Raw genomic sequence first — 25,280 nt, 5'->3', positions numbered from 1 at the left:
AACAAGTGAGTCATAGCCCCCTTTCAAACTATTTTATGTGTTTAACTACCGGGGTGAAAAACATGATATATAAATGAAATTGCTTTTATATATATATATATATGAAACGATTCTTGATAATATGAATATGAAATGGAATTGTCTTGTATGTTCAATGTGATAAATGTTTTATGATGAGCTTGAGTTCTGTCAACCCGTTTTTCTTCTGTACACTACTATTTACTCCGATAGTGGAGGCCTGTAATTAGATAGTTGCGCAACTAGGTTTTGTCCACCCACCCGGAGCGTAACGGTGGAAGGTTGGTTGCCTTTGTGACGACTCTCTCTTCCAGTCCGACCGGAGCGGTGTTCTAGCTACCTTAAACTAAATGTTCGTCTCCATGGCGCGACCTACTTATAAATAAAGCACTTGATTGACAGCTTGTGCTAGAAAATGAAATAATATATTACTTGGACATGAAAATGGTAATAGTAGTGACTCAAGCATTTATTCATCAAGATTCACTTGAAATATGCCCTAGTGGCTAAACATAATCAATGTTATTGTTAGAAATTCAAAAATATTTAAGTTATGGACTTACTTGTTGTTAAGTCATGTGTTGATGATTTCTAAGGTTGAGGGGCTAATTGTGTTAATTAGCATAGTTGGATAGTTTAGACTATAAATAGCCCTCAATTCTTTAGAAATCATAACTCTTGACATAACTTTTGAATAACTCTTAATACTGATCATATCAATAACACACTCTTGATCCCAATTCTCTTTCAACACACACACAAACACCAAGAACACACACACTAACCAAACACCATTGTTGATGTGAATTCGAGTGAAAAAATCGTGTTGTTACATTTGGTATCAGAGAAAAACATCGTTTTGATCTCGATCTATAACTGAATTCATTCACATTTCATCAAAAATCACCTTTAATTCTGTTTTTTTTCGTTTCTGTTCGTTTTTGTTCTTCACTGAAAATCCAAAAATTAACCTCTCAAATCACATAAAATCACAAATGTTTGTTCACCGTTCGATTCATCATAGTTAATAACATAATCCTCTCAAGTTTCATATTCTAATTCGATCTGGATCAAAAGTTCAGATTTTGAGTTTTTGGCGCTAAAATTTGGGATTTGATTCTGTTGTGTTATAAGCTAAATAGTGTTAATCGGATCATTGCTAAGGTGACAACAAACTATTTGCGAGTGGTTTCATGTTCCAATTCACAGAAAATCAAAAGATATTGAAGTTTTAAAAATCGTCAATGGAGGTGTTCATACTCAGAGGTTGAAGACGACTGTGAGAGGCTAAACGATCTCATTTAGATTGTTTTAGTTTTTCTTTCCTTGGTAAATACATTTCAGTGTTGTGGCTTGTAAAACGATTCATATTTTGATCGTTTTGACAAGTGTGGTTGTAGTGTGAAGAGTTGATTGTGGCTAACTGATCCTTTGGATTGGTTTTGGTCAATTCAATTTCTTGAAAATACACAAGTTGTTGAGAAATTCTGAAAAGAAATCAAAACGATCTCTTTTAGATCGTTTCATTTTTCCTTGAAACCAGAACGATCTCTTTTAGATTGTTTCAAGTTTTACTTGAACATTCGATGGGATTGCTCGTATTCATGGTCTTGATGAAGTAATGGCGGGTGAATTAGTAGAATTTGAAGAAGGTACGATAGGCATTGCTCTTAATTTGGAATCAACTAATGTTGGCGTTGTATTAATGGGTGATGGTTTGCTGATACAAGAAGGGAGTTCTGTAAAAGCAACAGGAAGAATTGCTCAGATACCAGTGAGTGAGGCCTTTTTGGGTCGTGTTGTAAACGCCCTGGCTAAACCAATTGATGGTAGAGGTGAAATTTCATCAGATGAATATAGGTTAATTGAATCGTCCGCTCCGGGGATTATTTCTCGACGTTCTGTATATGAGCCTCTTCAAACAGGGCTTATTGCTATTGATGCAATGATTCCCATAGGACGTGGTCAGCGAGAATTAATTATTGGGGACAGACAGACCGGCAAAACTGCAATACTTAGAATTTTTCTTCTTCTGAAAATCGTTTCAAGTTTAAATCGTTTCATTCTTAATTCAATTAGATCGTTTCATTCCTGCACATTGAGATCATTTCATTCCTGGACATTTAGATCGTTTCATTTACACTTCTTCTACATCGTTTCATTTTAATTCCAATTCAGATCGTTACATTTTTATTTCAAATCAGATCGTTTCATTTTCATTTCAATTCAGATCGTTTCATTTCATTTCAAATTAGATCGTTTCATAGTTTCATAATTTCTTCAAAAACAATTCAATTCTCAATTCAAATCAATTTCAAATGACTACTCGTGAAGCATTGTCTCTGGGTACTGATACAAGACCACCAGTTCTTTATCGTGGTAACTATGGACTTTGGAAGAAAAGGTTCATGGATTATGTGGAACTTCAGACTAATGGTTACATGCTTAAGGACTCAATCATCAATGGACTTGCTATGCATTGTCATCCTACTACCCGTGCTATTTTGACTCCTGATCTTTTGAACGCCTAACAAAGAGATCGTACTGCTGCTGACAACAGAGCTAGGTCATGCTTGTACCAAGCACTTCCTGATGAGATCTATGGCTCAGTTGATTCTTACGACACAGCAAAGGAGATTTGGGATGAAGTTGCTAGACAAATGGAAGGTTCTGATGTAACCTCAACAATCGACTGACAAATGTCTTAACTGAGTTTGACAATTTTCAGAAATCTCCAAATGAATCTCTTGAGTCTGTCTACTATAGATTTTGCAATGTGATAAATGAACTGAGAAAGAACAAGGTCAAGAAAGATGAGATTGAGCTGAACATCAAGTTTATCAAAGCACTTGGTCCCGAATGGGAAGATTATGGAACTCAAATCAAACAACATCAAGATCTGACCAAATTCACCATTCATACTCTATATGAATCTTTCAAGTTGAATGAGAGCAAAGTTCTAAGCAAAAATTCATTCAACAAAGTGCCAGAAGTTGTATCTACTGATCCTTTGGCATTGGTTGTTGAACGAAAGGTTTTTGAGGCTCTTAAAAGACAAATGACTATTGTTTCTTCGTCAGATGAGGAGGGAGAAGATTACTTGGCTCCAAGAGATGGTGTTCCTGAAGAATTCTACCAAGCTCTTTCCGCTATGACTAAGCATTTCAAGAAAAAGTATTTCAAAGCGAGGCCAACTAACAACAATCTTCGAACTTCATCAACAAGTGCATTTCCAAAGAAGGAACAATATCATCACAAGAGTTTTGAACAATTTGAAACAACTGGTTCCAAGAAATGAGACAAGAAAGCAGAAACTGAAAAACAAATCATGGAGAAAGAAAAGACATCTGACAAAAAGTGTTACAACTGTGGAATTCCTGGTCATTTTGCTGTGGATTGCAAGCTGCCTCGCAAGAAGACTTATGAATATTAAAAGCAGAAGATGCTTCTGGCAAAGCAAGTTGAAGCCGGTCAAGCCTTGATTGCTGAAGATGACAAGTGGCTTTTGCTTACTGATGATGAAGATGAAGATCTGTCTGCCAATGTATGTTTCATGGCAAGATGAAGCAAAGACAAAGTATTGGAGGCTGACAACACTGACGAGGAATATCCCGATGATGAGGTAAATCTCGATTCTACTTTTTCATCAATTAAGGATAAAGAGTCTTGTAGAATTGCATTATCAAACTTGATGAATCATTACACTTCTTTAGCCAACAAAAACAAGAAATTGAAAAATAGCATTGTATTTTCAAAAAGGGAATACACAAAACTTCTTGAAGAAAATTCTAAACTACTTTTTGAGTATGATGCTATGAAACAAGAATTTCAAAACTATAAAGAACAAATGTTGGTTAAAGAATGTGAAATGAATGCGTCTCCTGACTCTAAGTTATTGGAAAAGTGTCATAATTTAGAAAAGACCATTCTTGATCTTGAAAAAAGCCAATCAAGATCTTGAAGTTCAAAAGACCAATGAATGGCTTCGTGCAAATGCGAGACAAATGGATGTTGATATTCTGAATAAGAAGCTTCAAGAAGCTACACTAAAAACAATTGAACTTGAAAGAAAAGTTTCTGATTTAAATCATAACTGTTTTTTAAAAGGCATTGAGATTGAAAATCTTGGAAGACAAATTGAGGAACATAAAAAGAATATACTTTTCTATCAAGAAAAATTTTACAAAGTTGAACAAAACCGTCTTTTGGATTTCACTGCCTATTTCAATAAGTCAAAGGTTGATAGATCAGAACTTCTTCTTGGGTTGGGATTTGAGAATATCACTCCATTGCAAAAAGCTAAAGACAAGATCGAACCCTTGTATGATGAAAAGTTTTTGAGACTTGGTATGGTTCAACAATTCATACGTCCATTGGAGGACGAATTTGAGACTGATGAAGTTGAGAAAATTCAAAATAATAAATTTTTGGTTAATTATGATGCAATCAATACTGCTTATGAAACGAAAAAGTTATCAATTTTTGAATTAGAAGAGATCGCGTCTAATTTTCAAAACCAAGAATCTGTCATTTCACCACCTAAACCAACTAAATTGTATGTTCCATCCACAGTTTTGGAAGAACAAATAGAAGGTTTACAACAAAAGGTGGAATCTCAACAAAAACTTATTAATAATCTACAGTCTCAAAGTCCGAATTCAAAGAATGAATCAGTTGTTGTTGATATCAAGACGGTCTGTGTGAATGTTTCTACCCAAACTGATTTCTGTCTTTATGTAGACCATTCCACTCAGACTACTTGTGTTTCATCTACTGTTTCCTCCACCCAAATCTTGACTGATTCTTTTGAGTGTTCATGTAAAAATGCTGCTACTGTAATAGCTGATGATTATGTGCAATATGATTTATCCTATGACGAACTTGCACATAGTTTAGTTTTGATATGAACCTACTTTAGGTTTTTCACTTGTGAGTTTCCTGAAGAGTTAGTTGTTCACCCTAAGCTTTGTGCTAGTATAGGTGTTGATACTTCTACTCAATTTTCTTGTGAAAACAAAGATGTGTCAGTTCAAGTTGATTTCATTTCTGAGATTACCAATAGTGTGAAGTTGGAAAACAAGACTCCTGATTTTTCAAAAATCTCTCCAATTTCACCATTCAACAAATCTGATTTTGAAAAATTCATGGAGGGAGAATATGTTTTTGATTCTGAAACTGAGAAAAAGATTGAATCTACCAAAATCAAAGTTGAATCAAAACAGGAATCTCCAAAATCGTTTTTCAAAGCTCCAACTTCATATTATTCAAAGAAACGGGTTACTTCCAAACTCATCAAGACTGAACCAAAGACTGTCACCAAACAAAGAATCAATAAGTTAAAAACAAAGTGTCCTACCCCGAAAAAGCATGTTAAAACCAAACAAGATGAGACCAATCCCAAAATCAAATACAACAAAGTGAAACTTCTGGAAATCAATTCAAATGTTTCTTCGTCTAGCTCTCATTCTAGTTCAATTTCTAAAGTGTCTAAGTCTAGCTCAGTTTTGCTAACTAGGGATACTTCAAATGGTGCAACTAGGTATAGGGATAGATATGGCTGGTTTTCTCATGATAAACCTAAGAAACAAGAAGTTTCCGCACCTTCAAAAGAGTCTAAAAAGATAAAAGTGTTTCAAAACTCTCGTTCTAATCTTCTTAGTGTCAATTCGACAGGTGGAAAGAGCTTAATTAGTGATACTAAATGGGTAGCTAAGTCATTAGTACCTAAGTTCACTAATGTTGATAAAAAGAAGAATAGGTGAAAAAGAAAAGCTGGTAGTAAGAAGAAGCATGTTTTTGTTGAGTCAAACAATTTATCTTTTAAGTCCTCTGTGTTAAAAAATGTTAATGGTGTCAAGGCTAGGCCTTGTGATGTTGTAAAGAATGTTAATTCTTGTTCTCATATGCATGGTTTGAATGCTGGTAGACATGTTACTTTTGATTCATGCATTAATATTCGATTGTTTAATCCAAATGTGCTTGTTGATAATGTGCTTGTTAACAAGTATGTTGATTCAAAAGCATGTTTGTATGCAACTCCTAAGTTATACCCCCTGCCTGTATTAACTAACCACAAAGGACCCGTCTTTAAGTGGGTACCTAAATTCGGTTAAATTTTTTATTGCAAGAAATAACCATCTGTGTATGGATTCATGGGAACTGTTCGTTTCGGAAACAACGATTTCGCTCCAATTCTAGGTTATGGAGATATTGAAAGAAACGGAATTGTCATCAAGAAAGTTCATTATGTTGAAGGCCTGAGTCATAACTTTTTCAATGTCGGACAGTTCTGTGACAACAATCTTCAAGTTCTTTTTCGACAATCTCTGTGCAAAGTCCAAACTCTAGATGGAATTGATATCCTATGCGGAGATGGTGAAGACAATCTTTTCACAGTTAATCTTGATGATAACCAACCAACTGATAATATCTGTCTTGTTTCAAAAGCTACTTCGAAAAATTCTTGGTTGTGGCATAGAAGGCTTTCTCACTTGAATTATCAAACCATCAATGCCTTAGTCAACAAGCAACTTGTTGAAGGCTTGCCTGACTACAAATATGAGAGTGAACATGTCTGTCCTTCTTGTGCAGTTGGGAAGATCAAGAGAACTTCTCATAAACCAAAGAAAACTCCACACACTTTGGCACCTCTTCATTTGCTTCACATGGATCTTTGTGGGCCTATGAAAGTACAAAGCAGAAACGGGAAGAGATATATTCTGGTTATCATTGATGATTATTCAAGATATACTTAGGTCAAGTTTCTTGCTTCAAAAGATGAAACAACTCAAATTTTGATCGATTTCATCACTTCCACTCAAGTGAATCTTCAACTTCCTGTCCGTTATATCCGTTCGGATAACGGTACTGAGTTCAAAAATGCTATCTTCAATGAATTTTGCAAATCAAAAGGCATTACTCACCAATTCTCTGTTGTCCGAACCCCGCAATAAAATGTTGTTGTTGAAAGGAGAAACCGTACGCTGGTGGAAGCAGCAAGAACAATGCTTGCTTATTCCAAGTTACCATCAAACATGTGGGCTGAAGCTGTTGACACTGCCTGTCATACTCAAAATCGGTCCATCATCAATCAGCGTCATGAGAAGACTCCTTATGAGGTTATTAACAAATGCAAACCCAACATCAATTACTTCCATATTTTTGGGTGTGTCTGTTATACCTTGAATGATGGGGAAAATGTTGGAAAGTTTGAAAGGAAAGGTGACGAAGGTTACTTTGTTGGTTACTCAAAGACATCGATTGCATATCGCATCTTTAATCGTCGAACAAACACGATTGAAGAAACCATGAATGTTTGGTTTGATGAGATGTCTGACATGATATTTGAACAAGAAAGTTTGCTACCAACAATTAGTGATCCAAGTACTTCAAGTGCTTCCTCAAGAACGTCTACCTTAGCCTCAAAATTCAAGAAATATCCAACTTCAACAAGTGAAGAGCTAGATATTCTTTTCGAAGAATTCTACAACTCAAAACCGATTCAAGAAAAGGAACCTCAAGTCATCAATGAACCAATTCCAAACAATGACCCCATTCAAACAACTGAATCAGTTCCTCACAACAATCATGAATCATCTTCAAATTCTGCAGAGCGAGAAGAATCATCTTCAAGTGATATTTATTCTCAAAAGAATGTTCAAGAACAACCTTCTCAAATCACCCAAACAACAAATCCATCAAATACACCAAATGTGTATGTGCCACTGGATTTTGATCATCCAAATTTTGAGGAAAGAGTTCTTCCAAGCTACGATTCCATTGCTCAGCAGAACTCTGGATTTAATGATGATAATATTGACATTCATCAACAAGATCCTCTTCCTCATGACAACAAGTGGTCACGTATATGCAAAAATCATCCTACAAAACAGATTATCGGAGATCCACAAGCTGGTGTTTCTACCCGTACTACAGTCAATGAGTGTCTTGTTGCACTTTCACTAAGTAACATTGAACCCAAAACCGTCTCTGAAGCTCTTTGTGATCCAGAGTGGGTTAAAGCAATGCAAGATGAATTAGCTCAGTTTGAGAGACTGAAGATATGGAGATTGGTTCCAAATCCAAGGAAAGAAGAACCAATTTGCACCAAGTGGATTTTCAAGAACAAGGATGAAAATGGAATTGTAGTAAGGAACAAAGCTAGATTGGTTGCAAAAGGTTACTGCCAACAACCTGGTGTGGATTTCGACGAAACTTTCGCTCCTGTTGCAAGAATGGAGGCCATTCGTATATTCTTAGCTTATGCCGCATTCAGAAACTTCACAGTGTTTCAAATGGATGTGAAGACAGCATTTTTGAATGGAGAACTCAAAGAAGAAGTTTACGTGGAGCAACCTGAAGGTTTTGTTGATCCTAAGAAGCCAAACCATGTCTACCGGTTAGACAAGGCTCTCTATGGTTTGAAGCAGGCACCACGGGCATGGTATGATTCCTTATCTACTTTCTTACTCAAAGGAGGCTTTACCAAAGGTACTATTGACCCTACCCTGTTTATTCGTAAGTAAGGTAAACATGTTTTACTTGTCCAAATATATGTTGATGACATTATTTTTGGGTCAACCAATCAATCTTTTTGTCGAAATTTTTCATCTCTAATGGTCAATCATTTTGAAATGAGCATGATTGGGGAAATGAATTATTTTTTGGGTCTACAAATCAAACAATTACCAACTGGTATTTTTATATCACAAGGTAAGTACATAAAAGATATGTTGAAAAAGTTTGATATGACTACATGTACTTCAATTTCAACCCCAATGGCTGCTCGTACAAACATTAATGCTGATAACAATGGGAAACCATTTGACCAATAGAGGTATAGAAGCATGATTGGTTCGTTGTTGTATCTTACAGCATCTCGCCCAGATATAATGTTTGCAACATGTATGTGTGCTAGGTATCAAGCCGCTCTGACTGATTTACATTACCAAGCTGTGAAACGAATTTTTCGTTATCTGAAGGGTACACCCAATCTTGGTCTCTGGTATCCATGGGATACTGGATTCAATTTAACTGCTTATTCAGATGCAGATCATGCAGGTTGTAAGCTTGATCGCAAGAGCAAATCGGGGATAAGATTGTAAGTTGGTCATCCAAGAAGCAAAATTGTGTATCACTGTCAACAGCGGAAGCTGAGTATGTGGCTGCTGCTAGTTGCTGTGCTCAAGTGTTATGGATGAAAACACAACTTACCGACTATGGTCTGAAATATGATCGTGTCCCTATCTATTGTGATTCACAAAGTGCCATTGCAATTGCTGTCAACTCAGTAAATCACTCACGCTCAAAGCACATTGATGTGAGATATCATTTTCTCAAAGATCATGTTGAGAAAGGTGACATTGAACTCTACTTTGTGGGAACTGACTACCAACTCGCTGATTTGTTCACAAAACCACTGGACGAAAAGAGGTTTAATTTCTTAATCTCTAAACTTGGTATGCTAAATCTTGATCCTTAATTACCTTTACCATGGAAGGAATTCTTGATTCATTTTTCAAAAATTATAAAAATTGAAAAACCAAAAATCAAATACAAAAATATAAAATTTTGAAAAATAACAAAAGGATTTTCTTAAATTTTTTTTCCTTTTTACTTCAAAGTGGTTTACATATACTCTGTATGTAACCCGTGTTTAAATGATGTATTTATTACTTCGTGGCTTATGCACACTCAGTGTATAACCCGTGCTTATTTGTGTTATTTATTTTATAAATAGCTTGCATATACTCTGTATGCAACCCAGTTTTAAAAAGAAAAATTATTTATGTTTCAAAATTGAAATTAATTCATGTTGTTATACATATAAATTGATATAGGATAACGTGGAATTGAACGCCTTTGTGTACTTCCAAGTGGTCTTATATGAATGTATATGTGTAATACAAGATGTTGATTGCAATTTTGTTACACCTGTTTCAAAAACTCTCAATTGTTGATATGAGAAGCAAAGGATTGAACGCCTTTGTGTACTCCTGAGTTATCTCATCTTGAACAATTGATTGAGTTCACTTTTCATAAAACCTGTTTTGATTTCACACAAATCATTTTTGTTCCATCTTTTCTATGAAAATCTTGTTGCTCTATCTTTGCATAGATTAAGGGGGAGTTTGTGATTTCAAATCTCTTTCAAAACTTCAAATGTGTTGTTTAAATTTTTTTTTCACATTTGATGATTTTTTTCAAAACATTTGCTTCAAAATAAGTTCGGTGTTTAGTTTGCACATGAGCGACTAGGTTTTTCTCAAAAATATACTCCATGAATTTCATCATCGCCGATGAGTTCAAACCTCGGAGTATTCACTTCTTTCATTAGAAAGTGAGGATATTTTTGAGTGATGATGAATTCGTGCAACTAAGTTGGAGGGAGTACAGTTGAAAAGTGAGAGGTTATGGTGATAATGTTGTGAGAAAAGGGTTAAATGAATTGATACCCTTCTCTAAAATTCGCAAATCGCCGGGTAAAACACATTTCTATCGGATGTCATTTGTTGATATCTCGGTATTGAAGAAGCCTTCATGGACCCAGTGAAGTGATGCACATCTTTCCTAACCACTCACGTGTTTCTTAACAAATGCTTGTTTTATTTCTCACGGAGATTTTCTCATTTCTATTGACTCTTCATTTGGAAGACGTTGATATTGAAAAAGGGTGACACTCTCCTCCAGTCCCCGACTTCATTTGATCACTTTGTGTCTAGAGCTCTCGTGATTAATCATTAAGTTGATCGTTATTCATTCTTTAGGACACATTTGCGTCATATCTTTGTGATATACATGCATATATTTGTGATATAGCCAGAGCATTTGTAGTGATATCTTAATTGATATTTCACGATGATCAAATGGAAATCCTACCATTGCTAACATCATTTTCAGCTTTGAACGTAGGTCTCATAATTGCATTATTGTAATTATTGAGTTAACAAGAAGTCTATTGTGACCTTGGATTTTTCCTCAAAGTCTTTAAGGATAGTAAAACATGGTTATCGAACGCTTGGGTGACACTGACCATGGTTTACATTCTTTGAAGCATTCTTGAGGTTGAAAAGCCAAAAGACCGAACTATGTTAGAAGTTTGCTTTGTGCATTTCTCAATGATACATAGGAAATCCGATAAATGATATACATTTCTTTCGGTCATTTCATTAATCCTTTCGATTTTTGAATGCAAACGGATCATTATTATTCGGATTCTTTTCTCATCACCAGAACACAGAAAACACCAACACCATGATACAATGTTTATCCCAACAACTTCAATCTTATATTTTAGTCACCCATAGGAACAATTGGGTTGGTTTATATGGTTAGATTGATGTTTTGATGGTTGATAATTCTCCATGAGCATAATGTCTAGATTTTAGTCATGATTATTTCATTTAATATTCAAATCAATCACTGTTTAAATAATGACATTGGTTCTCAACTTTGTCCTTATGAGGGGGAGAAAATAGTATGATTGATTATTGATTAGGAGAAGAAATTAGAATGATTGATAAGGACAAGGAGAAAAGGTTGTGTTTGGTTGTTTCAATTGCTTTCCAAATTGGAAGTTTTCAAGTTTATTTGGAGTTCTTTTCTCTCAAATTTCATTTATGATCATTCTTTTTCAAAGTTTGTTTGATTTCATTCCAAACTGCAAAGGTTCCAAATTCAAATTGAAATTTATTCATCTCAAACGAAAAAAATATACATTCAAGATTTACCAAGAGATTTTTAAAAAAACGAAGAGACTGTGATTACTCATGAATTGAGGGGGAGCATGATTAATTCATAAGAGACTTGTCAAATCCTCATTCAAATGTTTACTCTCAAAAGTGCTTTAGATGATGTGACAAAGATCAAAGTTTCAAAGGACAAAAGATTGAAGATTCAAGACAAAGAAGAAAAGCTTCAAAAAGAGTCTTCATCAAATTAAAGATCTTCAAGTCATACAACAACACTTTACCTAAAGCTACATTGCACATATCAAGGGGGAGAGTACATATCTCTGAAAATTCATTCCAAGATTTCAACAATCTTCAAGGATTCAAAACATACACACACTCATCATTCTCTGTTCAAAAAGAACATTGAGAATCGACAAATGATCTAACTTCAAGAAGTCCAAGACCAAGACTCAATCAAGTTCTCCAAAGACAATGAGAAAGCTTTGAAGACTTGTTTCAACACACCAATTCTCTTCATCACCGGGCTCATCAAATTCATTCCTACAAGACAAAACAACACGTACTTCAGACCTTACAATATATCACTAAGGGGGAGAATGTTAGAAATTCAAAAATAGTGATACAATGTAATTTAAGTTATGGACTTACTTGTTGTTAAGTCATGTGTTGATGATTTCTAAGGTTGAGGGGCTAATTGTGTTAATTAACATAGTTGGATAGTTTAGACTATAAATAGCCCTCAATTCCTTAGAAATCATAACTCTTGACATAACTTTTGAATAACTCTTAATACTGATCATATCAATAACACACTCTTGATCCCAATTCTCTCTCAACACACACACAAACACCAAGAACACACACACTAACCAAACACCATTGTTGATGTGAATTCGAGTGAAAAAATCGTGTTGTTACAGTTATTATGTGGGATATTATGAATTGAACATACGTTTTTGCAAATGAATATTTTGGAAGAATACTTGGAAGTTTTATGATTCATTATCTCTAATTATATTGAAATAATAATATGTTGTTAGTTAAAAACCTATGAACTCACTCAACTCTTGTAGTTGACACTTTTTCTTCATGATTTTCAGGTTTAGAGCATTAGGTTCGTAGCTTGGACCGCCTCATGGATTGTACTTGCTTGTTATTCGGTGGACTTGTAATGCGAACAATTTGTTTTTCTTTTATGGATTATGGTTATGTAATGAATTCTAAACGTCATCTTGAACTTATTGTCTTTTGATTTCGAATGATATTTGAAACTTAATGTTGATGTTTTATCTTTAAAATCTTTTGTACCATGTCGTTCTGTGGCACTTCGTGTTTCCGCCTTAGTCGGGATGTTACATATATTTTGTAAGAGTATTTGTATTTATTAGTAGTGTAAGTTAAGTATTTATCCTACTATATGTACATGTATGTGTGTCGTGTATATATGTATGTATGTAAACATTTTTGTGTTTTTATTTTGTTACATGGCTCAATGGTTGTATTCTTGTATTTATGTTAGGCTCTTATATATATACTTATTATCATTCAAGCATTTTTATGTACTCAAAGAGTTATAATTATTTTTATGATGTTCAAGGCATTTTCATGACCAAATATTATTTTGTTGACTTGATGGTTCAAATTGTTGGACATTTATAAGAATTTTTGATAGTTATCTCAACTTGTGAGACTTATATTATTATTTATAAGTCGATTAAATATTAATTAAAATTTTTGTTCAATGGCTTTTTATTAAATTTAACTCAACACTAACAATAAATTTAGATTGCTAATTTAGGGGCATTATCTACTAGCTTCAAGTATAACTATGGCTTGCGGAATCATAGACAACCTAACTAGCACGTATATAATATTTAAAAAGTAGGGTTGTTACATCTAGAAGGAACAATTACTACTGAAGAGATTGGATATAGCAAATGAGTAAACATAAATGCGATATTGAATAGTCATTTCTCTTGTAGTAACGACTCCCCCTTAAACCATTATTCTATTTTTGTGTTGCATTTTCTGAATAAGCTGGTTCTTGAGAGGTAAAAACTAAGGGTTTTCTCATTCCAGTTAACTGGACTAGAAACTCAAAACGTGATCGATCAAAGGCCTTAGTGTAACCATCATATGTAACTCATCATTGCATATTCATCATTGGATAACATCAATCATTAGTCTAATAATCATGTTATCACAAATGATTTACTAACAAGCATAAAATAAAGTAACACTTTACATACACTCATTTTTCTCAAAGTTGTTACTTTATAATTAAATTATAAATCAACATTCATGAGACTTGCACTATGATTTACAATGATGAAAACAGGTAAATAAGTACGATAACCCACTATGTTATCTAATGAAAATGTACCCAGAACTCAGTCACCGATAACCAATATAACATGATCTTCCTTGACTGTGTCCTTCGCACAAATGAAGGGACTTAGTTTTCTTCATCAAGAACCCAGACCTTCTTTGTCCAGATTCTCCCTGAATCATCACGATATGCAAATTCTCCCCATCCTCCTATACCCAAAACCTGATTTAAGTGATTTGAATCATCTTCATGACCTTTCTTGTGCGAGGCATTAGATGATTCACCAACGTGATAGCTCTGAGGAGTTGATCTGAAATCGTTTCTACTCCTTCCAGCAAATCGATCATAATATGTGCTATGATATTCTGTAGACTTAGCAGATGATTTAACTCCATATAAGTTTGAAGGAAATCTGCTTTTGGTCTTTTTAGATCTGTTACTTGAAAAAGAATAACTTAGAGAAACAGATTTCTTGACAACAACCTTTGATTTTTGAGTTGATAAAGAATGCATAGAGAGTTTTTGAGAAGAACCAACAAGATTTCCAGTTGATCTCTTGTATTGTTCATTCACCATATGTTTTCCCTCCATTTTTTGAGAACTAATTCTTAAATTTCTCTCATTTAACTTGGATAAGTTGTCTGAAGATTGATCATCATTGCTTGTAGATGCATTTATGTTTGATCCCTTGCATGGGCATTTACTTGCAGAGTGACCTTTCTCACGGCATATAAAGCAAGGAAATTTTCTTGTTGCTTCGTTTCCGTTTAAATTTCTTGAGATTTTCTTTAGTAATGGGAATTCCATACTCTGTCATCTCTTCAATGCAAGAAAATCTTTCCAAAACTTCTTTCATTGTTTTCACAGGCTTCAATGGAGTAGACTTTGAGTATTTCAAATATAATGTCTCATTTTCTTTTAGAATAACTCTTCCGCTTGTTGAGTCATTGTCAACCCTGGAAGACTCTGGAATCAAATGAGGAAGATTTTCATGATCCTTGTCCCATCTATGACACACATCATGCATTTGACTGACACTCACAGTGTTTTGACTAAGATGCTCAACATGGAACACCTTGTCAAGACTGAGATTTGTAATGTTCACTTTACCATGGCCTGTGGCATAGCCTTTTGCAGATCCGGCAAAGTTCACCTGAACATCAGAAATCTTAACAAAGTCTGACAGAATACCACTATCTCCAGTCACATGAATGGAACTCCCTGTATCAATGTTCCACATGTTATTAGTCCTTTCTACCGAAACTTGACTCTTTGAGATAGTTAAGTCTGTCATGAGGTTCATCAGACCCGATAATGTCTTTTGAACTTCGACCTTATTTGGATTGTTCACAACTAATGATTTTTCATGAATCTCAGATGCTTGAGTATCATCACTTTCTTGAATCTCTTATTCAGAATATGAAGATATATCAGAACTAATCTCAGCAAGATAGGCATTGTCGGCTTCTTCCACAATTAAACCCCAGTCATACGATCCCTCCTGCTGTTGAACCACCAATGCTCGTGATAACTGTTTTTTTGAGAAGAGTTATTTGCATTTGAACTCGATCCTTGAAAAAATCTTCGTTGTGGAGCACTTGGAGGAGTTACTGATCCACTTTGATTGAAGTTTTGACGACTCACCATTGACTTATCATCCTTCTTCGGTCTCTGGCATTTCCTAGCAAAGTGTCCAAATCATTCACAATTGTAACACTTTATCCTAGACTTATCAAAGCCAAGCTTGGAACCCACGACCTTCCGCCCTGTCCTTGATAGGAACCGTTTAGCCTGAAGAGTCAACATAGCCATTTGCCATTGCAGATCCATCTCTTCTAAGTCCAAAGGATCATTTTGCTCGTAGTCTTCCTCTATAAGACGAGGATCTTGAACCTTTCCTTGGATAAACTGTTCATATGATGTCACGAATGATGCAAGAACGGATAAGTGACTTTCCGCACATCTGCCACTTATAGGCATAGTGGAACTAGCACTGGAGGTAGGATATCCACGATTGCCTAAATTGTCGCTCTGACTCGAAACACAACATATGTTCCCCTCGGAGTCAACAGAGATCCTTTGTAAGTTAACATCTTCACTCAGTAAGGCCTTTGTGCTTCCATCAGGGGAACTTGGACTTACATTAATCGAAGGCCTACCCTAATAAAGATCGGGAATCTGAGAATTATTATTTCCTGCTTCCCTCCTCTTTTGTTTCATTTCTTGTCCCCTAAACTTAGCAACTATTTGAGTTAGAGACATACCGTCGAAATCTGCTTTCTCTTGCAAAGTGGTAATATAATGATTCCACTTTTCTGGCAAAGAGCTCAAAAATTTCTCGACCTTCTCTTCCTCAGAGTACGTAACCTCAAATGCTTGCAACTCTGCTAGCAAATGATAATATGGTGTAATTAGTTGATCTAAGCTTTCACTTCTTAACCCATTAAATACATTATACTGATGCTTTAGAAGGTCTTTTCTATTCTTTTTAAGTGTTTCATACCCTCCACAATGATTTTTTAATGCTAACCAAAGTTCTTTAGATGTATTGAATCCGTTAAAAAAATGTAGTATATCTTGTGGCAATGACATTTTTAAATATGAAAGTGCCTTTTTCTCTGCCTCATATAATTTCTTATTGGATTCAGTCATATCTTAATAAGCATATACTTTGGTAACACCACTGTCCTCATATGTTGGGGCTTTATATCCTTCAGTCATACAAGTCCACATTCTAATATCGGTGAATAGCATAAAGGATTCAAATCGACCGTTCCAAGAAAAGTATTGGTCTATGATCATTAGTTTGGGTGGTGAATTACCCTTACCAGTCTCATGGTCCATTAGTATTGATTGGTTAAGATAGTTGGATGCCATTGTGTATGTGGTTCAACTTATAAACACGCAAATGACACAAGAACACGTAAACTAGGAACACACAAAAGTGTAGGAACACGCAAAATCCAGGAACACGCAAAGGTTCAGGAACGCGCAAAATCTGAGAACACGCAAACTGGAGAAACGCGCAAAATTCAAGAAACACACAAAGTCTCAAGAACTCTCAAAGTTTCAAGGACAAGCAAAACACAAGAACACACAAATGCCTTGATAATATCGAAACGCGCAAAAAAGGTACTAGTGTTCAAGAACACGCATAGTACACTTTTCAATAACACACAAACACCACTTACACACAATTTCTTAGATCCTGAGCCCGATATTGCTCAAGGATAAATGAGATTATGAGAAAATGTTACTAGGATATAGATTAATCAATATTTTGCAATAAGTTTGAACCTTTCTTTCAAAAACGTGCCCAAAGATTAACTTTCACCTAAATCACGTAAATAAAAGGATATCACAAAACCGTTGTCAATCTCTAACCAAGGTTATGAAAACCTGTGGCCCTGGATACCAGTTGTAAGTCCCTCCGGTCTTGTACTCTTATCTAACCAGAGATCAACTTAAGGATATGTTGAGGTACGGAAATTCCTCGAGATAACCCACGGTTTATATATCTAGCTTTAGATGATATATATATCACTATATATATATATATCTTTTACGTGATGATAAACACTCCGGGAACGGCTCTCCGGACACACCTTACCAAACACGTGGTAATCTGCAGTCTACGAGCCGTTTGGGGGGCCGGTATGTGTTTGTGGTTCGTGCACGAGACGAGTATCACCCACAAGAAAACCTTATGCGTGATCTTAAGTTTCTCTCTCTAGGATTTGCTCGTTTCTTTCTCTACACTCTTGTTCAAATACGCATGACACACACATTCTATTTATAGGCAAGGGCTAGGAACACGCAGGCCCATGCATGTTTCCAAGCCCAAGTCCATTAGGGTTTTGGCCTGTTTGCATGTTTTTGTGGTCAAGCATACTTTTGCTTGTTTCCACAGAAATTCCCAAACCATTTGAGAGTTCTTTAGAACAAGCATACTTTTGCTTGTTTCCACAGAAATTCCCAAACCATTTGAGAGTTCTTTAGAACAAGCATACTTTTGCTTGTTTCTTAGAAACTCTCAAATGACCATTTGAGTGTTCTTACTTTAAACAAGCAAATCTTTTGCTTGTTCCTAAGAACCCTCAAATAATACTTAGGATATATTGAGCAAATGTCTTTACTGCTGTCAAGACGCAGAACCGACATTGTACTCTGAGTTAATGTCTTTACTACTGTCAAGACGCAGAACCGACATTAACTCAAATAATGCTTTAACTGCTGTAAATATACGCATAACTAGCATTAGCCTTCGACAACATTTCAACTGTTGTAAATACGCAGAAACAATGTCGTCTATATTACCTATTGGAAGTGTGTATATAAGATAATGTTTATACTGCTGTAAATACGCAAAAACACAATTATCTTAACTTCCCTTTGGAAGTACATTAAGTTAATATCTCAACTGCTGTTAATACGCAGAAACAATATTAACTTAACGACTCTTTATATGTTATGTCTAAAACCTGCAAAATACAAATAATAAACAAACATATAAACATAAGTTGGATCCCAATTGGCTCAACAAAATATGCAAGTGTAATATTAAGACAAACGGTAATTACAAGATAATTACAAGACTTGAACTTATAAACAAATATACTTCACATATCTAGAATGCTCATGTCACTGAGAATCATGCACTAACTATATAACATGCTCAAGTGGCAGTTGTTGGTATGTGATTACGTTATAATAAACGCATGTCCGGAAATCATTTAATCCTATGGGTTGCCAACCCTTTTTGTGAAAATGACTCGGGGTCATTTCCGCATTATTCTCTCCCTCTTTTTTGGGACTTGCCCTCAAGTCCATAAAGTAAGGCCTTAAGTTTTCCCCCTTAAACATTTCCAGCGCATGAATTCCTTTTGCTAACACCCATCTGGTGGTGATAATTGAACCTTCGGATTGTAGCAAGAGAATGATGTTTTCAATCTTCGAAACATCAGTAGAGACTAGATAAACATCAGCATTGATCATATTGTTTGCTTCAATACTTCCAAGAATCATAATCTCATGTATCATGAGATTACATTTCTCTAACCACACATATAATTCACTTTTCTTCATCCCAATATAGACCAGAATTTCAAAGCCCAAATATGTTTCAACACACATATCGACCAGATTGTGTTTCAACTTAAAAAGGATCTTACAATGAAGTCTATACTCATTCTCAACTTGTTGCTCTTATAAGACCAGACACATACAACTGCATTTTCACCTTGTACTCAACAATCTGATCAGCTTTAAGATAAGGAGTGTTGCTGACTGACTTTAGGATCAACCAACAAATCAACCCTTAAGTAGGAAATTTGTGCATACCTTCTTTCTCCATAAAAATTAACCATGAAAACATTTTCTTTTGAACACTGTCTATCCCTAGCACCATTATCAAACAAATCAGTTTTAGCCTTAGTTCTCATTTTACATTTAACCTTCCCACTGGCTTCAAGATCGAATGAAAAATGTTGCTGAGGTGGTTCTAAAATCGGCAAACAAATTAGCTCTTATGCGTGAAGTTTCAGCTTTCTTTCTATCTGAATTGTTGCTGAAAATTAGCCTTCAAAGTATCACACAATTCATTGATTAGAGTAACAAAACTAGGCATTTCAACATACTTCCTCTCTTCATATAGTGCAAACATATAAGCAATTGTTTGTAAACCTTCTCTAAACTAATATGTCAGTTCAGCTCTAGACTTCAATTTGAATTGTTGCTGTTTACCCAGAAAATCAGCCCTCAAAGTTTTTGATAAACTCGCCTTTTCAGCCCACACGATGGCCTTATCATACTTAAACATATCAGCATGAACAAATAATGAAACCACTTCGGTTTTAATCATTTCATCAAGAAGTAAAGATTTAAGAGTGACTTGCTTTTCTCGCACACATGATGAACAAGTGTTCAAGTGGCCATCATGATAATGATTATCAAGTATCGACAAACACATATTCATAGGAATAACACAAAAACCCATACCATAATAATCGAATATCAAGATAAACACAAGTGTTCGGTTGGTAGTTGTTACGCCTATCCGTTGTTTAAGCCATTGAGTTGTGTCTGGTAATGATTGAGTGGGCACAGAGTTCTTCATCAGGCAAATAGACATTTCATTTTGAACTTCAACTAATGGATCTCCAGTTGGAACTTCAGTTGGAACGTCAGTTGGATTTTCAGTTGGATCTTCAGTTGGATTTTTAGTTGGATCTTCAGTTGGAACGTCAGTTGGAACTTCAGTTAGATCTTCAGTTGGATTTTCAGTTGGATCTTCAGTTGAAGCTTCATCAGTTAAAGCTTCACTGGAGTACACTTTTCGCTGGACTTCATCAGTGAGAGTTCTAGTTGATTGTACTCATAGTTGGGCTTCCTTAATTAGCGATGATTTATCATTAGCAACTCCCTGTAGACTCTTTGGTATTAACATAACAAAAACAAGTCTGGTAAACACTTCTTTGCTGAGATTCATCAACACTAACTTCACGAGAATGATTAGCATTTCGATTCAGCAAGCAATCATCAAGGTCAGCTTCAGTTACTTCTTCACCATCGTGATGTAAAACACATGGCTGAAAAACATCATCTTTTTGCTGAACTTCATCCATTTCAAGTGAATGATCAGTTCTCTTGAATCATTTCTCAATGTCACATAGTTGATTATATATATTATTTATATAGTTTATGCCCTTCAGTTTCTCGCAATTTACTTTCAGTTATTTACTTTGTTGTTAATATATATATCTGGATCGCACTCTAATTTGGTCTTATTCCAGATTAGAGTTGCTTGCCAGTCAGGTTAATCAACTTTTGGGACTAACAAAACCCTAACCCTAAAACTGAAAGAGACTATCAACATTACCCCATGATCAATTAGTAAACCAAAATAGTCAAAAAGATGGATCGCCAAATCAACAATTCCAATAGTTTCAGTCCAATAATCAAGTAGAAATAGGATCAACTGAATTAAATAGTGGCGGCGAACAGGAAAACTAAAACCCTAATATGAAAACAAAATAGATTAGCTCTAACGTGCACTTCAGCCGATCGAAATCAGTGAGAGGGACATATTAACAAGATTTTTTAGATCGAATTCAGGTTAGGGAAAGAATCGCCATTGCCAAGGAGGGTGAGAGAAAATGGGGTTTTCCTGGTGCCTTGTTGTCACCCATCATTCGTTGTTTCCATTTGACAAGAAGATAATGTAGCGTCACTCATATTTACTGCATTACCTTTCTAATGCATGTTAACACAAGATTCAGATTGAGATTCTGATTTATCACCATGTTTTAAACATTCCTTTTCATTCAATTTTACTCTTGTCTTACCACCAGGAGATGTTGTTAGAGATACAAAAACAGTGCTTAGTTGTATTTATCTTTATGAACTTTTATGTAATAATTGTAAGGTTGAGGGAGCTTTTGTAAGTTTCCTTAGGATATATAAACCCCTCAATCCTTCATTCCTAGTAACTTTTTGTAAGCTAACAACTCATTCCCATATTGTATGAAATCATATCATTTCACACACACTCCTCTCGATCTCAAGAACATACACTAACACATCATAATCACCATTGTTGATCACATAACTTCCGCATCAAAACACGAATATTTCTACAATTATCATTTGGTATCAGAGCAAAACAACAATCTGTTGAAGAACCGGAACAAATTCTGTACAGATTTGTGTTGATTTTGTTCAAAAATTCAAAATTCGTGTTCAAACAAAACCGTCTCTGCTCTTCATCATTTCTACATCAATTTTCACTCAATTTTCTTGTTTTTGTTCACAAATTCATTCTAAATCACCTCAGAAAAAATCCTGTTAAATTTCAGAATCTAATTCAAAGTTTTGAGTGAAATTTGAAATTTGTGGAAAATAGACTAGATTTTGGGTTTGAGTTGATTTGAGCTATAATTTTGTTTCTAGGGTTGTGCGCGATCGAATTCTGAGCATTTCTGCTTTTGAATCAAGTTCTAACTCTCAAAATTAAGTGAGAAAAGAGCAAATTTGAGTTCTGCACAACTATTTTGTCGTTTCTAGTGTTCTTGAAGAAAGTACCTTGAAACGATCTTCTTTTAGACCATTTTACTTAGTTGTTTCTAAGACGATAAAGTTGATTCAAATTTGTGTAATTTAGCTAAACCATGGTCTGTAATAAATTCTAAATCTTCTACTGTGATTTCTAAACCTCTGATTATTAATGCAAATGGGATTGTAATGAATTATAAGAATAAACCTCTTGTTCGAAAACCTCATTTGTATACCTTTCTTGATTCCACTAACCCAAAAGGACTCATTCAAAAGTGGGTACCTAAAAAGACTTAATTCTGTTTTGCAGGTAATAAAGGTCTGTGTTTAGCATTTCAAACCTGGATGCTTTTCAACACACGATCCTAAGTTTCTTTTCAAAGAAACAATCTCGAATAAGTGCTCATTACCAGTGCACTTACTTGCCTCTACATGTTTTGTACAAATTCTTTATCTCTTTCTCGTTCATTCATTATCTGTCAGACATTCATGCTATGTTTATGTGCAATGTGCTTAAATATCATGCAATGTTTGAGGGGGAGAAAAAGGATAATTCATGTATCTAGGGGGAGTTTGTGTATATGCACTATTTGAAAAGAAACTTATTGTTAATTTTGGAAAAACAAACAAAAATTGAAAATTGAAAAATATATAAAAATGATAAAATCAAAAACCAATATTTGTTTTGATTAAGTTGCTTTATTATTTGTTTTGTTATATTTTTCGTTTTGTGTTTGTCTTATTATATGTTTTGTTATGTTAAGCCCATTCTGAGCCCAATTTCAAAAGGCCCAGTTCTAAGGCCCAAATGTTCAATCTGTTTAGTCCAAACCATTTTAAAACCGGGTCAAAACCCATTTGACCTGACCCGTCTTGAATCTTATTAAACAAGTTGGAGGAAAGAGAATTATTTTTCTTATCCTTATTTCTTTTACCCGTATAACTCGAATCTCTCTCTCTCTCAAATCACTTCAAAAATCATCTCGGCCTGATCATTGAATCAAAACAAGGATTGTGTTTCTTTTTCAACGCTGATCATTTCATTCCATATCATCATCATCTGAAAATTCCATCTTCAAGTAAGAATTCGATTGATCATTTCAAATTCCATTTCATTCCATTTCATCATCATCATCTCATCTTCTTCAATTTATTCGAATTCCTTGCATTTGTTAATGTTTCTGTGTTTTTTGAATGATTTAGAAGCATGTTTAGGTTATGTGTGAATGATTTTTACTTGTTTAAATGCTTGAAATTGTGTTTTTGATAATTCAAAAATAGAAACCCCCTGTTTCAGTGAAGACAATGACCTAGAATGGTCTTGATTTGGTCTAGGTTGTTTTTGATAGTTTTTGTGATTTATGTAAGTGATAAGTGTTTGTAATGAGTTTTGATGTTAGTTTGAATCATTTTGTAATATATTTGTTGTATGTTAACTGATTGGATTTAAAACGATCTAGGCAAAGTCTTCTCATTTCTTGTTTGGGTTGGTTCTGAGACGATCTAGTTTAAGATTGTCTTGGTTCCAAAACGACTTGGAAATGAGACGATCTTGCCAAGACCGTCTTAGTTCCATCTATTTATTTTCCCTTTGTAAACCCCTGAGACCACGACCAAGACGATCTTGTCAGTATCGTCTTAGGGTCTGTACGCTGTGTGGTTGTTAGAAACTTTTCAAAATCAATTAAATGGGTAACTGATTTCGTAAGAAATCGGTTTTGCTCAAAACTAATACTTTCAAATATAAGGGGAAATTTTGCTCAATTTTTCCAGAAATTGACATAATTTCAACTTACATTTCTAAGTGTTAGAATTTTTCAAAAATGAAGTGAAGTGTTTTGTCACTTGTTTACCAAGACGATCTTGCCAAGATCGTCTCAATATACCTTCACTTCAAAAGGATTTCAAAGGACAAAACCTTAAGACGATCTTCATCAAGATCGTCTCATTTTTCTTTTCCATACTTAACCGTTTTATGATGACAAATCTCAAGACGATCTTCACCAAGATCGTCCCATTTCTTATTTCTATACTTAAACCATCTTCATCTCATAAACTTTGAGACGATCTTAACTAGATCGTCCCACTGCTTTTTCAAGACTTAACATTTCTTTCAAATGTTAAGACGATCTTCCTCAAGATCATCCCAACTATCTGTTTCCAATACTTAAACTTTATCTCAAAAGATCAGATGATCTTTCCAAAGTTGTCTTGAATTCTTAACCTGAGTTGAAACTCAGGACGATCTCATCAAGATCGTCTTGTTTCTCATACTTAGTATATTTTTCCATACTTAGAAATTTTTTTTCAAAAACCCTAATTTTTGTGTGCTTATATAATCATATAATTGCAATATATTTGAAATACGAGGAATTGAACGCCTTTGTGTACTTATTATTCTCAAATATCTTGTACTTATATGATTATATCTTATTTTTAAAAGTTATATATATATATATATTTCTATATATAAAAATATGAGGAATTGAACGCCTTTGTGTACTTCCTTGCTATGTTTATATATGGGAATATGTATCTAACTATTTTGTGTTTATTTTCTCATATCAAGTTATTTATATGAAATACACTGAATTGATCGCCTTTGTGAACCTCTTTGTACTTTATGTAAATAATTTGTATGAAACTTGTTATTTGCTATTCAAACATTACTTTATGTGTGCGTTAAACTGTTTTGTGTCTTAAAATCAGAAAATTATAAATAATGGGTCATCAAGAAGAAATCCAACATGATGAGGAGATTGCTCTTAATGCATCAATTGAAGAAATTCTCACTGCTGGCAACTCAAAGAATATGAAAAACAACAGAGTTCTTTCTGATCCATATATTGCCCGAGGATTCCTAATTGTCCCGAGAATTCTACACAAACATCCACTCTCCTATGTTCTTACTGTCGAAAGAGACTATCCTGAAGTTTATTTGTTTGAGATGTGGAGAACCATAAGTTTTGTTCAGCCTCAAGATCCATCTTCTTCAAGATCAAAACCTAAACATAAATCTCCCGAACTTCGCCGTCAAGGTTTCTTTCAATACCAATTGAGCTTTAGAGATAGAGTATATGACATTGAGTTCAATCTTGATGACTTCAGAAGAATTCTGATGCTTCCTGAAGCTAATTATAACGGACATGTTAATTTTGATGACTTTGAGTCCAATGATATAATGTTTGCTG

The 25,280-nt window shown here is 34.7% G+C and overlaps 1 protein-coding gene across 1 annotated transcript; it reads left to right on the top strand.

Annotated features, from left to right (window-relative positions):
- The first annotated feature begins 1,639 nt into the window (after positions 1-1,639).
- On the top strand, positions 1,640-12,825 carry LOC122583307 (ATP synthase subunit alpha, chloroplastic-like). Its single transcript, XM_043755743.1, has 2 exons — positions 1,640-1,982; positions 12,812-12,825. Exons 1-2 carry the CDS (start codon positions 1,640-1,642, stop codon positions 12,823-12,825), a joined length of 357 nt encoding a protein of 118 aa, XP_043611678.1.
- Positions 12,826-25,280: the final 12,455 nt, after the last annotated feature.

The sequence above is a fragment of the Erigeron canadensis genome, chromosome 1, assembly GCF_010389155.1.
Source record: "Erigeron canadensis isolate Cc75 chromosome 1, C_canadensis_v1, whole genome shotgun sequence".
Lineage (NCBI taxonomy): Eukaryota > Viridiplantae > Streptophyta > Magnoliopsida > Asterales > Asteraceae > Erigeron > Erigeron canadensis.
Note: the sequence above shows the minus strand (reverse complement) of the source record. Positions and strands in the feature narration are given on the sequence as shown.